General features: G+C 59.5%; 1 protein-coding gene and 1 long non-coding RNA gene across 4 annotated transcripts in view; one reads left to right on the top strand and one right to left on the bottom strand.

Annotated features, from left to right (window-relative positions):
- Window positions 1–998: 998 nt before the first annotated feature.
- On the bottom strand, window positions 999–12,507 carry LOC140609803 (uncharacterized). 3 transcript variants are annotated; one of them, XR_012011523.1, is made up of 4 exons: window positions 12,207–12,507; window positions 6,886–7,060; window positions 2,764–5,001; window positions 999–1,282 (listed from the first exon to the last, which is right to left on the bottom strand). It is a non-coding gene; the product is annotated as an uncharacterized lncRNA (long non-coding RNA). The 3 variants fall into 3 exon arrangements; XR_012011524.1 differs by lacking the exon at window positions 12,207–12,507 and adding an exon at window positions 8,802–10,796; XR_012011522.1 differs by lacking the exon at window positions 12,207–12,507 and having other exon boundaries at window positions 6,886–10,796.
- The window catches only part of PLXND1 (plexin D1), a 55,560-nt gene continuing 52,653 nt past the window's right edge, over window positions 11,191–14,097 (top strand). Inside the window, exon 1 of the mRNA XM_072785051.1 lies at window positions 11,191–12,513. Coding sequence (XP_072641152.1) covers window positions 11,191–12,513 — 1,323 coding nt within the window. The remainder of the gene's footprint in view (window positions 12,514–14,097) is intronic.

Genomic DNA, 14,097 nt, shown 5'->3' on the forward strand with positions numbered 1-14,097 from the left:
TTTACAATTTGTGAGATTTACAATCACACCCCTGAGGCTGCTGTGTGGAGAAGTGATTTGAGGAGAGGAAGAGGAAAGAGTGGGAGGAGGCATCCAGGCAGGAGGAGGTGGGGCTTGGATGGATGCAGTAGCCTTGGGGGTGGAGGAGTCCTGAACTGATGGACGGTGATTAGCTGCCGCCCCCTGGATGTGTGGGAGGAAGGGACAGGGCACCCAGGACCTCCTAGGCGCTCCTGTGCGCACCGCAGTGGGGCCTACCTTGGCTTGGGTCCAGCCTGTGCCATTCCTTTGCACTATGACTTTGGATGAGTCGCTTAACTTTGCCATGCCTCATCTTCCCTTCTGTAAAATGGGTAGAAGAAAGAGTAAAAGTGGCTTCCTCTAAGGTGGCAAATACAACAATCCCTGTGATGCTCCTGGAGCAGTGTCTGCTCCTGGGCAGCCTCGATAAACATTAGCTGCTTTTATTCCAAAAGTGTTTTTCTACCTCAGGCCTTGTAGGTCTTGACTTTCTGCCAGGGGCTGCACAAGGGGTGACAAGACTACTGTGAGTCCAAGAGGCACAACCTCCCCCCCTTTTGCAGATGGGGAAACAGAGGCTCACAGATAGATGGGTCTGACCAAGGTCGCCCGATTGGGAAGTGGCGAAGCAGGATGTGAACCGGGATCCCGCTGGCGCCACAGCCTTCCACACTGTTCTGCTTATGGACCCAAGTGGCTCTCCCCTGCCCATGGCCTTGAGCTGAGGGGATGGACGTGAGGCTGGTATCACTGCCCTATAAATTTTAACCCAGCCAAGTCACATCCTCACTGGAAAACCTTCATTTTGGACACACAAATTCTCCCCATGGCAGAGCAAGGGCTGTTGACCTTTCCTGGCAGGTGGGTAAGTGCAGGTGAGGACATTCGCGAGAGGCCAGGGGGTGGGGGGAAGATAAGGTCAAGGCTGCCCCGAGCTGTATGGAATGGGCACTGGCCCAGGAAATGATGGAAGAACATTTGTTCATTTCCTCTCATTTATTCATTCATTCATTCATCCTTGTGAACCTGCTTTGAGTCTAACACTCTGCCTGGTGATATATGCTCCCAAGAAGATCCAGCTCCTGAGATTCCCCCTGATTGGTGGGGAAGCCAGAGCCACAGGTATTGTCACCTGGTGTGGGTGCTCTGAGAGTGGAAGCACAGGTCACCCCAGCAGTCCAGAGGAGGAGGTCTAACCCAGCCTGGGAGGTCTGGGAAGGCTGCCTGGAAGAAGAAGCCAGAGCCAAGTCTTGGGGACATCCTGGAGATTTAGATGGGAAGACAGGGTAAGGGAGGAAGTTCTGGGTCTTATGGGACTTAATCTGCACACTCGAGGGACCCAGGGACTGTGGGCCTTTGGGGCTCAGATTCTGACTAAGGATAAGAGACTCTGGGGGGTGGGAGGAAGTCCTGGCAAAGGATGGTGGCTCATGCTGAGACACGCAGCTGTGGTCAGTGGAAGTTGCTCTTGAGTAAGATGAGGAATGGCATCACCCAAAAGTCCCTAAAGAACCAATTCCAAGTTCCTCAACAGAAGGGACTCTGGCCGGGCTGAGAATTATTCACAGGCTGGGCCGCCCAAGGTTAAGAGCTGGACCAGCCAAGGCCAGAGGCAGGACCCGCCAAGGCCAGAGGCTGGCCACTTCAGGTCAGCCTGAACTCCACAAAACAGAGACTGGGCTACGGGTCATCACAATCATGGAGTTTCATGAGGAAACCTCCTCTGTCCCTGGAGCAGCAGGACCAGGACTGAGAAGGTGGTGATGGCCTCCGAGGTCCTGAATCCCCCCGGTGCACCACAGATCGGAGTCCCACAGCAGCCCTCCTCTGGCACTCCCTGCGCATCAGAAACCACGAAGCTACAGCAAGACCTTTGCTGTACACTCACCCCCACATGCTCCTGACTCCCCATTTGTGTACATGTGACCCCAGTGTGCACCCCCCCACATATACACAAATGCACTTTCCCACTGCTGCTTATGCACATAGATCCTCACATTTGTGCCCGTGTCCCCATCTCCCCATGCACAGACCAGGAGCCTCCAGGCAGGGGCTCCTACAGGACGGTGGGGGCTGTGGGGAAGCAGCCCCATGGGGCCCCTGGTGCCTCTCTCCTGGTGGCAGGGAGCTGGGCCAGGGGGCTTGGGCCCCATTCCTCATTCCTCAGGCAGCTGTCTGTGAGAAAGCCCCTCCCCTTCGGAACCAGCAGCCTGGGGTGGTATGTGCCCAGCTCCGGGAGTGTGCACCCACTTACCCGAGGGGCCCCTTGAACTCACTCTCCTAAACTGAGCTGTGGATCACCCACCCACCAGCTCCTCCCCAGTGCTCTCTGACTCAGATAGAGGCACCCCAGTGTACTAGAGCCCAAGACTCAGGAACTCCCCGGCTGGAGCCTCCGTCTCCTCAGTCTCCACCCATACCAGGTACCCCAGGCCTGGCAAGCCGGCCTCCTACTCAGCCCTCAGGCCACCTTTTCCTTCTCTGCCTCTGCCAGCCCCTGTTCAGGCCCGTGGCATCACCTGGTTGGATGTCCTCAGACGCTCCATCCCTGGCCTCCCTTGGTCCATCCTCAACCTATCCCTCTCCCTCAGAAAGACATTCTTAAGTCATCAACGGCTTCTCAAGCTTGCGGCATGGACAGAGGGCCCTCCCAGGCCCGGCCGGCCCTCCAGCCTCCGCTACACCGCACCACGAGCCTGGGGGCCTCCGCTCTGTTCCTCCAGGGCTCAGCCGGCCACTCACCTGTAGGTCTTTGTCCTTGTTCCCCTTGCCGGGAAAGCTCTTCCTTCACCTTCCTCACCCCTCAGCATCCTGCAGATCTCAGCTCTCAAGGTCTCAAGCCTCTGCCTTGAGGAAGCCCTCACCGACCCAAGGTGGGCTACTCTGTCTGCGAGAAACTCTCCTAGAATCACCTGGTATCCCTCCTTCTTAGGATGGATATTTTGAGTTTCGGTGATGTCATAATTTGAGTTCTTTGATTAAAGATTGGCTCCTCAAGGCACCTGGGTGGCTCAGTGGTTGAGTGTCTGTCTTCGGCTCATGGCATGATCCCGGGGTCCTGGGATCGAGTCCTACATCAGGCTCCTAGCAGGAAACCTGCTTCTCCTCTGCCTGTGTCTCTGCCTCTCTCTGTGTCTCTCATGAATAAATACATACAATTTAAAAAATAAATGAAAAATAAAAATCGGCTCCCCCATGAGGCTGAGCTGAAGATAGTATGGACCACCCCTGTGGGTCCCCATAATATTCCCAATTCCCAAGGAAGGAGGGGCTCTGTTCCTGTGTTTTATTCCACGCTGGGCTTGGCCTGTGTATGGAGGTGGAACAGAGAGGGGCAGACCTCGGAACTGCACCAGGAATCAGGTGTGAGGAGTCACTGGCCAGCGGGGTGCCCAGGCTGCAGTGGGCAGAGCAGGAATGCCTGGTCTCGAGAAGGTGGCTGGTTGGCATAGCCACATGGACAAAGAGGGGTCAGGAGGCAGCTTTGGCAGGGTCTGACCAGGGAGGCCCAGGGAGGAGACCTCCAACAAAAAACATGATTCTGATTCTGCTTGGCAGATGTCCTGGGGTGGTGATACAGCCCGCCAGCCATCCCAACATAGTGACTGTGTGTCTCACCCTGGAAGGTCCAGGGGATCACTTGGCTCACTGGGGAAGACCATGCCCTCATACTATGGGGTAACCGATTTGATAGGAGGGGCTTCTAGCCCTGCTTCAGGGCTTAAGGGAGCCTACTCAGAAGGGTCATTTAGAGCAGGCCTGGAGGGATGCCTAGGAGTTCACTGGGGAGGACTTCCCAGGACAGGTGACATTTGGGCTGGGTTTTGAGGGATGCAGAAAAGTCCACCCAGAAATCAAGACAGGAAACACATCTTCTCTGGACACTCTCTTTACAGACTTGTATAGGCCACAGAGCCAGTAAGACCTGGGCCCTGCTCATCCATGCCAGCCTTTCCCATATACCCTGTGCTATTACGAACAAAGACTCTGGAATCCAGGCTCCAGATGCCAGCTTGTGACCTCAGGCAAGTCACTGCATGGCCTTGTGCCTCAGTTTCCCCATCAATAGATGGGTATGATAATGGCAGCTTCTTTAAAGGGCTGTTGTTAGGTTTCAGTAGAGTAATAGATGCAAAGTGCCTAGAACTCGGCCTAGCCAGGGTCAGGCTATGGAAATGGTAATTATTATTTTGTTATCTCCCACACACTTGCTGAGCAAGGGGAGGGGGAGGGGGCACTGGGGAGGTGAGGGGTCTGGAGGCACACTAGATTCCAGGGAGCCACTGAGGAAAGACCCAGCTCCCACCCTGAGCAGAGACTGAACACCACTGGCCAGCTCTGTGGAGGGCACAAGGTGTATCACCCCGATGTACAGAAGGGGAAATGAGGCCCAGAGGAGGGTGTGGTCTGAGAGGGAGCAAAAGGGTCTCTAGATGGGACCCTGGCTGCAGGTGAGAGGAGGCAGGACAGCGGGAAGTGGGCATCCGACAAAAACCCAAGCCAGCTCTGAGCTCCCCCCAGCCCTAGGGCAGGGCAAAGACAGGACTTTCCAGAAGTCAGAGTTGGAGGGATTGTGGGCACAACACCTTACCATCAATATATTTAATAATAAATGTCACTGATTATTTACTGAGGGCCGGTACTGGCTACACACTGTCTAGGGATTATCTCATTCGATCCCCACGGCCGGGAGAGGTATGAAAACAGAGACCCGGAGAGGGGAAGGGACTCACCCTGGATCACATCAATAGGAAGCAGAGAGTAGGGATCTGAACCCAGGTGCCAGGACTACAGGGTGACAACTCCACAGCCTTGACTGGGGTTCCCCTGCATCGTCACTGGGCCCCTTCCTGGAGAAGAGGGAACAGCCAAACCTGGATGAAAGTCCCAACTGTACCGTGAGCAGCTTGGTGGTCCACAGTAAGTCACTCGCCCTCTCTGAGCCTCCGTTTCCCCCTCTTTACCTGGGCTCCACAGTCCCTGCAGCAGGAAGGGATGAGATGAAGTTCATGTCGGATACTCAGTAATTGTGTGAGCGCTCCCTAGACCTGGCTCAGGTGCCACTTTCCCTGGGAAGCCGGCCTTGCTTTGCTCACATGGGCCTGTTGTTCCAATGTCCTCTATGGATCCCCTCAGCCCTGCTGCCTGAGGGCACAGGCACTGCCGTGCTCCCAGGGCATGCAGTAGGTACTTACTCAACCTCTGCCAGAATGAGCGTGGTCAGACAGACCTGGGTTCAAATCCAGAGCTATCGGTTTGCTTCCCTAAGCCTCAGTTTACTCATCCATTAAATGGGATCAACAAGACAGGCCTGTGGGGATCTTGCAAGGACTGGCTGGGAAATGTCTAGGGTACAGGAGGTGCCCCGCCCATGTGACTCCCCATCCTCCTAGCTCTGGGCTTTCCCTACCGCCCTCCCCTTGGCTCCTGGCATCAGAGACATTCATGGAGCACCTGCCGGCTGCTCAGGGATCACCTGACCCCAGTCGGCCCTGCCCCGGGTGGCTGTCCTCTGGAGATGGCTGCAGCCTGGGAATGTGGGTGGGGACCCCTGGGGCGGCCTGCCCCTCCCTGGCTGCTGCTGGACAGAGGCCTCAGTGTGGAGCTGCCGGGTCCTTTCACGGGCCTAGAGCCATGACTGGACGTCTGAGAATGCCGCCCATTATCCGATTCACAGAGCACAAAGGGGCCACGCGGGGGCTTGTCAGGCCAGGCGCCCAGGATGGGTGCATGGGGGCCCCGGGTCCCCACCCCAGCCTGCCGTGTCCGCTCCACAGAGGGCAAGCATGTGCCTGGAGTTGAGAGAGGGCATCTCTCACACACAGGAATGAGAACCATTTCCTCCAGCCTTATGGGGAGACAAAGACAGAGCAATGACCAGGGGCGCATTGTCACAGGCAAGGGCAGGCCACCCCTCCTAAGCCCTGAAACCAGACTTTCTGGGTCACCCTCCCCACCCTACTCCCAGGGCGACATCCAATGGAGGCTGAGGAAGGTATACTCCAGAACTCTAAAGGGGGCTAGAACCCCCTAGTTTTCCATGGCGTCTGCACTGTGGAAGCATCATCGGAGCCACACCAGCAGCACCAATTGTCTGTAATTTAAACACATTAGTGTGATGGGTACTGTGTCTCTTGTCAGCGAGGCCACTCTAGGGTCACCCTGGCCCATCCTGGGCAACTCCAGTAGGACATGGTAGCAATGATAGGAGACCTAGTGCGAAGGGGTGAGGCTAGCAAGGGAGGGGGTAGGAGTCACTCTGGCCATCTATTTGCTGTGTGACCTCAGGCAGGCCTCTGGACCTCTCTGAACCTTGGCTTCCATGTTAATGAGTGGGAGGGAGACCCAGTGGAGGGTTAATTAAACGAGGTGATCTCGGGAATCTGAGCCCTTAATGGCACCAACAAGACACACCTCAGCGGCAGCTGCTATGGGAATGATATTTTCTGGGTCTGGTGGGGCTTTCCTGAGTAGAGGACAGATGACCAGTTTGAGGAGTCTGAGGGAGAGGACCCCATGTTTCAGAGCAGGAAAGGCAACAGATATCATACTTCCTGACATGCTAGGCAAACGACATGTCTGTTTTTCTATCCTCACATCAGTCTTGTGAGATGGATTATATTCGCCTTTTCCAGATAAGGAGACTGAGGCTCAAAGCAAGGAGGAGCCACCAAGGTCACATAGGTGGTTAGGGGCTGAGGTGGCCCTGGACCTCAGGTCTCTCAGCTCCAAGGCAGGGGGTAGAGGGATGCAATGGCCAAGAGCAGGGTTTGGAGGCCAGGAGGCTGTACAGCTATAGACAAGTGCTGGCACCCTCCTGACCCTCAGTGTCCCCATCTGTAAAACAGGTATCATAAAACCTACCTCTTCCTTTCAGGAGGAACCAAGTTGGGTAAAGGTCCCTAGAAGCAGCAGTGATAGCTCCTGGCACAGTCTAGGCCCTTGCTGGGGGTGCTGTGCTCTCCCAGAGGATTCTGCTTCCAGCACCTTCCTGTCACCAAATCCATGCTCGGGGCAGTCAGCGTGTCAGGAGCATTTCCTGCAGGGAAAGCATTCTCTTAGGTCAGGCCCAAGGGACAGAGGGGCAGGAGGCACCCCTCCCAGTACAGCCCTGGCCCCACTGTTATTTTTTCCAATTGAAGAAGAAAAACATTTCCTCCTCCTCCTCCTCATGGCTCTGCTGAGGATAGACAGGGCAGGATGGGGAAGCCCCCACCCGGGGTGGGGGTGAAAGCCCAGACCTGCCATCTGTGGGCCAGCCTGGCCAGCGACCAAGAGGTGTCCAGACAAGGACACGCCCCTACTCTGGGCCTGGGCCGCCATGTCCACATCTAAAAAGGTCCTGGATTAAACCTGTGTCTGTGTTGCCTACATGTCTGGTGTGTCATACCCTATGGATTACAGCTTACTCCGTATTTGTCTTTAACACACATCATTTTAAAAAACTTCAATGCGGGCAGCCCCAGTGGTGCAGAGGTTTGGCGCCGCCTGCAGCCTGGGGTGTGATCCTGGAGACCCGGGATCGAGTCCCACATCAGGTTCCCTGCATGGAGCCTGCTTCTCCCTCTGCCTGTGTCTCTGCCCCCCTCTCTCTCTCTCTCTCTGTGTCTATGAATAAATAAATTAAAAAAATCTTAAAAAAAAATAAAAAACTTCAATGCATGCATTTATCAAGCAAGCTTTTTACATCATTATTGTACTTGGAAACCAGCATCACTTGCCAAAACCAGAACATAACGTTAAATTAAAGAAAATAAGGAGCTATAAGTAAATTCTAGAATTCTGATGTCAACAGCACTAAGTGGAAGACCTTTTCTCTATTAAAAATGGACAGTGACAAATGTTAGAGACGTATTAAAGGCACATTAGCCCTAAACGGAGACCTTGATATGATCAGAAGTCTTGAACAAAAATTGAAAAGGGCCTGAGTCAGTGTGATTCAGGATTAGGTGGTAGTCAGTTGGTTAGTCCGGGTTAGTTAATTCATAGTTAAAGCTGGGTGTCAACTAAACCACCTTCCTGGGTTCTGTCCATCTCCCTTTGGTTTCCTCTCAAATCCCTGCTGGGAGGATACCTCTCCTGCTTCTTAGCAAGGTCAGGGAGATGTGGGTTCTTTTACTTGTTCCTTCCTTCCTCCCACCATGAGTTATCAGCACCCCTTCTGCCCAGGCAGGGGTACAGGGTGGCAGCCGTGTAACCCATGCTGATCCAAAGCAGCTCCCAGCTAACGGGCAAAGGGGAGTAAGTACATTATCTGGACACAGATCTGGGCTCAAATACTCACCTTGCCGATATCCTCAGTTCCTCCATCTGTGACATGGGCTCGATGACCCTGGCCTTGTCAGCTGGCTGTGAGGACAGCTGGGGACCTTGCAAGGGCAGTGCTGGGTACAACACTCAGCCTTGGGTGGGCAGTGGCTGCATCAGCTGCCATGGAACCCAAGGCAAGAAGTGTGTGTGTGTGGGGGGGGGGGTCCTGTGGGGCCATTGCTCAATGCCGGGGGCGGGGGGGTGTTGGGAGGAGACACTGTCATTTGCCCAGGAAGATTCGGACTTCCTACCAGTGCCAGCCTGTCATGTAGCTGGCGCTGTACTTTCTGGTAGTTATGTTACTTACATCTCACAACCTCCCAGGGGCCTGGGTGCTATTATGATTGTTTTGCTTTACAGACAAGGAAACTGAGGCTCAGAGAGACAAGTGCTTTGCCCTAGTCAACACAGCACTTTGAGAGGACACCTGGACCCAGCCTGTGTCCATGCCCTCTGCAGTCTAATCTCACCTGCCTGCCCCCAGCCCGGGGTGGCTCCTGAGCGCCCATCGCTCAGCTTCACAGGTAGTTTGTGTCCCAAGTGCCAGGAACCATGCGCGCCAGGTGGAGCTGTGACAACATAGAGCATTTTCCTTGAGGCTCAGTGGGGGGAGCTGCAGGATGCAGCAAGATGAGCCCGGAGACAGGAAGGAAGCTAGGAGGGGCGAGAGAGGGAGAGACGGCTGGGAGATAGGGAAGGAGACAGAGAGAGACACACAGAGAGACACAGAGATGCGCACACAAAGAGACAGAGGAGAAAGAGAAGAGGGTGGGGAGGGACCGGGGGAGAGAGACAAAGAGGGAGAGTAACCAGGAAGAGCAAGAAGACACAAAAACAGAGATGGGGCGGGGAAGGCTAGGGAAAGATAAGAGCAGGAGGGAGGCCGACAGATGGAGTGCTGGGGAGGGCCCCAAGGAGGGGAGGGGGTTACAGCAAGAGCGGGGGGTACCCCTGTGGGGCTCCCCAGTCCACTCCCACAGGCGGCACAGCATGAGCCCTCTGCATCCAAAGATGGAGGTGAGGGCATCCTATCGAGCTGCCCCTTGAGTGGCCTTGAGCCCAGGGGGGCACAGGCTACCAGAAACGGAGCCTCTGACTTCCTGCCGTTGAACACTCCTGGCTGTCAAAGCAGTGGCTGGAGGGGGCCACCGAGGGGGAAAAGCAGGAGTCCAGGGTGTTGGAAAGAGGGAAGTGGGGGACAGCTGGAGGCCTGGCCTTTCCTGCCTACCCTTTGGGGCACAGAGAAACCCTCCGTCCTGGGTGCCACGTGGAAGCCCCTGATGGGAGCCCCCTGATTCTGAGTGACCAGAGCTGGTGTGGGGCGCGGAGAGATCTGGGGTGAGGCTCCGAGCCAACAGACTTCTTGGGCCAGTCCTCTCGCTTCTGGGGCCTCAGGTTCCAAATCTGTAAGGTGGGATCATCAGGGCCCCAGCCTCGGAAGGCATCTGTGAGGATTAAGTGAGTCAGTACAAGTCCAGTACTTGGCACAGTGCCTGGCAGGGGCAAGCCTGCTTGGGCGCCGGGGCCAGATGCCGTGTATGTTTGTCCTCTGGGCTCTGTGACCTTGGAATCTCGGTGGCTGCCTCGGACCCCCAAGGCCTACCTGCTCCAGGTGAAAGAAGAAAGGTCTGAAGAAAGGAGAAGTGGGTCCAAGTGCCAGCCCACTCGCGGCTGATCTCCCACTAAGTCTGGGAGGATCTTAGGTGATTCCAGAATCCTGAGTAAGGGGAAGGGCCTGGCAAGATGCAGTGGGTAGAAGGGCAGCAGCCCACAGAGCTGGGTCTCCACAGAGGAACGGGCGGGCCACCCGAGGCCACTCCCTACTCCCCCGGGGCCAAAGCCTGTCGCTCCGTGTGTCGCCCTCCCAGCCGGGCCTGCTCGGGGCTTGGCACATGCCTGAAATAGTTCCCCTCTCCATGTTTTCCTAATTTATATGCCTGACCCTTGAGCTTTTGTCCCTCTGTCCCTGACCCTTGTAAAAACCTCCCTTCTGGGGCAGATCATGGAGTCTGAGGCGCCGCCCTGTGCCCAGCGCGGCCTGGACGGTGTCCGGGGTCCGGGGACAGCGAGTGTCAGGGGGGAGCCTGTAAGTGTGAGAGCGCAGAGGGAGAGACTGGGGGCGACAGAGGGGGCCGGGGCACGGAGGGCGACACAGGGGCAGGGAAACAGAAGGCAGAGCGGGAACGGGTGGCGGTAACAGAACTGATGCGGCAGGAGGGAGGCGGAGACGGAGAAGAGCCCGAGACCGAGGAAAAGCGGGGAGACGACACACACGGAGTTGGGGGGCTCCGAGGGGTCGGGCGGGGGCGAACGGAGGGAGACAGAGCCCGAGACCGGGGAGAAGGGGAGGAAGGAAAAGGGAAACAAGGCCGAGCGGCCGAGAGGGAGGAACGAGCGACGGAAGCGGAGGCAGCGCGGGGCAGGGAGCCTCGGGCAGCGGGCGCCGCGCGGGAGAGCCCTGGGGCGCGCGGGGCGGCCTCGCCGTCTACGGGCGGGGGCGGGCGCGGGCCGGGCGCGGGCGGGGGCCGGGGCCGGGCGGGGCCCGCGGGGGCGGGGGGCCCGGGCGCCGGGCGGCGGGGCGGGGGCCGCGGGGGGGCGGGAGGCGGGGCGCGGCCGGGCGGGGCGCGGCGGGGGCGGGGGCGGGGGCGTGTCCGCCGCGGAGCCGCCCCCGCCCCGCCCCCGGGCTGCGCCGCGCGGCTGAGCCGGGGCCGGGGCGCCGGGGCCGGGGGCCGCTGGCGCGGGCAGGAAGCGCCTCGCGGCCCGGGCCCGCCCCCCGCCTCCCGCCGCCTCCGGGCTCCCGGCTCCCGGCCGCGCCGCGCCCCATGCACTCGCCGCGCCGCGCAGCCCGCGCACGCCCGGATGGCTCGTCGTGCCGCGGGCGGCGCACCCCTTAGCGCCCGGGCGGCCGCGGCCAGCCCCCCGCCGCCGCGCCCGCCACGCCGGGCCCCCCGGCCGTGCCCGCTGCTGCCGCCGCTGCTGCTGCTGCTGGGGGCGGCGCGGGCCGGCGCCCTGGAGGTCCAGCGCCGCTTCCCCTCGCCCACGCCCACCAACAACTTCGCCCTGGACGGCGCGGCGGGGACCGTGTACTTGGCGGCCGTGAACCGCCTCTACCAGCTGTCGGGCGCCAACCTGAGCCTGGAGGCCGAGGCGGCCGTGGGCCCGGTGGCCGACAGCCCGCTGTGTCACGCCCCGCAGCTGCCCCAGGCCTCGTGCGAGCACCCGCGGCGCCTCACCGACAACTACAACAAGATCCTGCAGCTGGACCCGGGCCAGGGGCTGGTGGTGGCGTGCGGCTCCATCTACCAGGGCTTCTGCCAGCTGCGGCGCCGGGGCAACATCTCCGCCGTGGCCGTGCGCTTCCCGCCCGCCGCGCCGCCCGCCGAGCCCGTCACCGTGTTCCCCAGCATGCTCAACGTGGCGGCCAACCACCCGAACGCGTCCACCGTGGGGCTGGTGCTGCCGCCGGCCGCCGGCTCCGGGGGCAGCCGCCTGCTCGTGGGCGCCACGTACACCGGCTACGGCAGCGCCTTCTTCCCGCGCAACCGCAGCCTGGAGGACCACCGCTTCGAGAACACGCCCGAGATCGCCATCCGCTCGCTGGATGCGCGCGGCGACCTGGCCAAGCTCTTCACCTTCGACCTCAACCCCTCCGACGACAACATCCTCAAGATCAAGCAGGGCGCCAAGGAGCAGCACAAGCTGGGCTTCGTGCGCGCCTTCCTGCACCCGCCCGAGCCGCCGCCGGGCGCCCCGTCCTACGCGTACCTGGCGCTCAACAGCGAGGCGCGCGCGGGCGACAAGGAGAGCCAGGCGCGGAGCCTGCTGGCGCGCATCTGCCTGCCCCGCGGCGCGGGCGGCGACGCCAAGAAGCTCACCGAGTCCTACATCCAGCTGGGCTTGCAGTGCGCGGGCGGCGCGGGCCGCGGCGACCTCTACAGCCGCCTGGTGTCCGTCTTCCCCGCGCGCGAGCTGCTCTTCGCCGTCTTCGAGCGGCCGCAGGGCTCCCCCGCCGCCCGCGCCACTCCGGCCGCGCTGTGCGCCTTCCGCTTCGCCGACGTGCAAGCCGCCATCCGCGCCGCGCGCAACGCCTGCTTCGTGGAGCCGGCGCCGGACGTGGTGGCCGTGCTGGACAGCGTGGTGCAGGGCACCGGGCCGGCCTGCGAGCGCAAGCGCAACATCCAGGTACGCCGACGGGGCCGACGCCCGCCCGGGGGCGGGAGGGGCGGCGTGCGGTCCCCGGGCGGGACACGGGTGTGAGTGTGGGGGCCCAGCTGTGCGTGCTCTGGGCCCCAGGTGCATTTCCCGGGACCTAGGTGTCCGCCAGGGTGGGGGCGCTACGGGTGCGCGCCTGCGGGCATTCTGGAGAGCGCCTGGCTTGCGGGCGAGCGGAACCAGGTGTGCGGGAGGGGTCGAGGCTGCAGATCTGCGCTGGAGAGACCCAAAGGTGCCTATGTAGCCCAGGTGTGCTCGTGGTGGTCCTAGGTGTGTACTGAGTGCAGAGCAAGCAAGCGCATGTCTAACCAAAGGTGTGGCCGTGTGAGCCTATCAGAGCCGCCCTGGGAGTCGGCAGAGGTGCGCTTGGGCTCGGCAGGTGTGCAGGGAGGCATGCAGGTGTGCGCCAGGGCTCTGCAGACATGTGTGACGGGCAGCAAGGAGGGAGCGACAGGGATGTGTGTGCCAGACCCTGGTCATGCAGGAGTGAGGGCAGGTAGAAGTGTCCCACACTGGGGCAGCAAGGTGGGCCTGGGTGTGCGGTGGAATGCATGTGGCAGGGAACACAGGTGTCAGGAACCGGTAGGTACTCTGGGGAGGCCGCTGGTTGGCAAACAGGTGTGTTCTGAGGCCAACTTTTATTCGCTCATTCAACGTCTGTATACTGAGCCCTTAGCAGGTGCCGGGCATGGGGGCTGTGGGCCAGCCAACGACACTTGTGAGATGCCTACTGAGTGCATCAACTGTCTTGGTCCTCACAACAACCCTCTGAGGTAGCCTCTACTCTCATCTCCAGTTTGCAGATGAAGAAACTGAGGAACAGAGAGGTTAAACAACTTGCTCAAGATCACACAGCTGGGAACCAGCAGAGGCAGGGTTTGAATCCAGGCCATTATGGCCCCATCTGGGTTCTTAATACCCCTCCCGATCCTTTGCTGTCTTGTGGACACTTCGCTCAGAGTGCGTGTGTGTGTGTGTGTGTGTGTGTGCTGGTGTGGGGACAGGAGAGTAGAGGGAGGTGAATAGGACTGTGTGCAGCACTGGGGTGTTCAGGGGGTAGGAGAGGGCCAGGGGCTCAGGAGGGAGTGAGGAGGGGCCAGGTGCCACTAGCAAAGCAGCTGGGTGGGAATGGGGCCCAGGCTGCTAGAACTGGCTTGCACAGAGGTGAGGGCACCAGGCTGGGGGATCACTGTGTGTGTTGACCTTGTGGGGGACATGGCACAAGTATAGAAGGGAATTTTGTGCAGGTCCCCTCAAGAAAGCCCACTAGCAAGGGGTCACTTCTTCAGGGGGCCCTGAGACATGGGACCCTGTGCCTTTTCTACACTGTGCATCCTCGTGCAATCTGGGGACTCCATTTCAACCCCAGGCTTTGCCATTCCCCTAGGAAGCCTCAGTTTCTCCCTCAGCAAAATGCTGAACTCAGCCTTGAGGCCAGGCCCCCCATGGCTCTGCCCCATCCCTCTGCATGGTCTTCAGGCTGTGGCAAGAATCTCATGAGACTATTTATTCCCTTGTGGGTGTGCCCAACACTGGGGCTTTGAGAAAACACAG

Source organism: Canis lupus, chromosome 19, assembly GCF_048164855.1.
Source record: "Canis lupus baileyi chromosome 19, mCanLup2.hap1, whole genome shotgun sequence".
In the NCBI taxonomy this organism is placed as follows: Eukaryota; Metazoa; Chordata; class Mammalia; order Carnivora; family Canidae; genus Canis; species Canis lupus.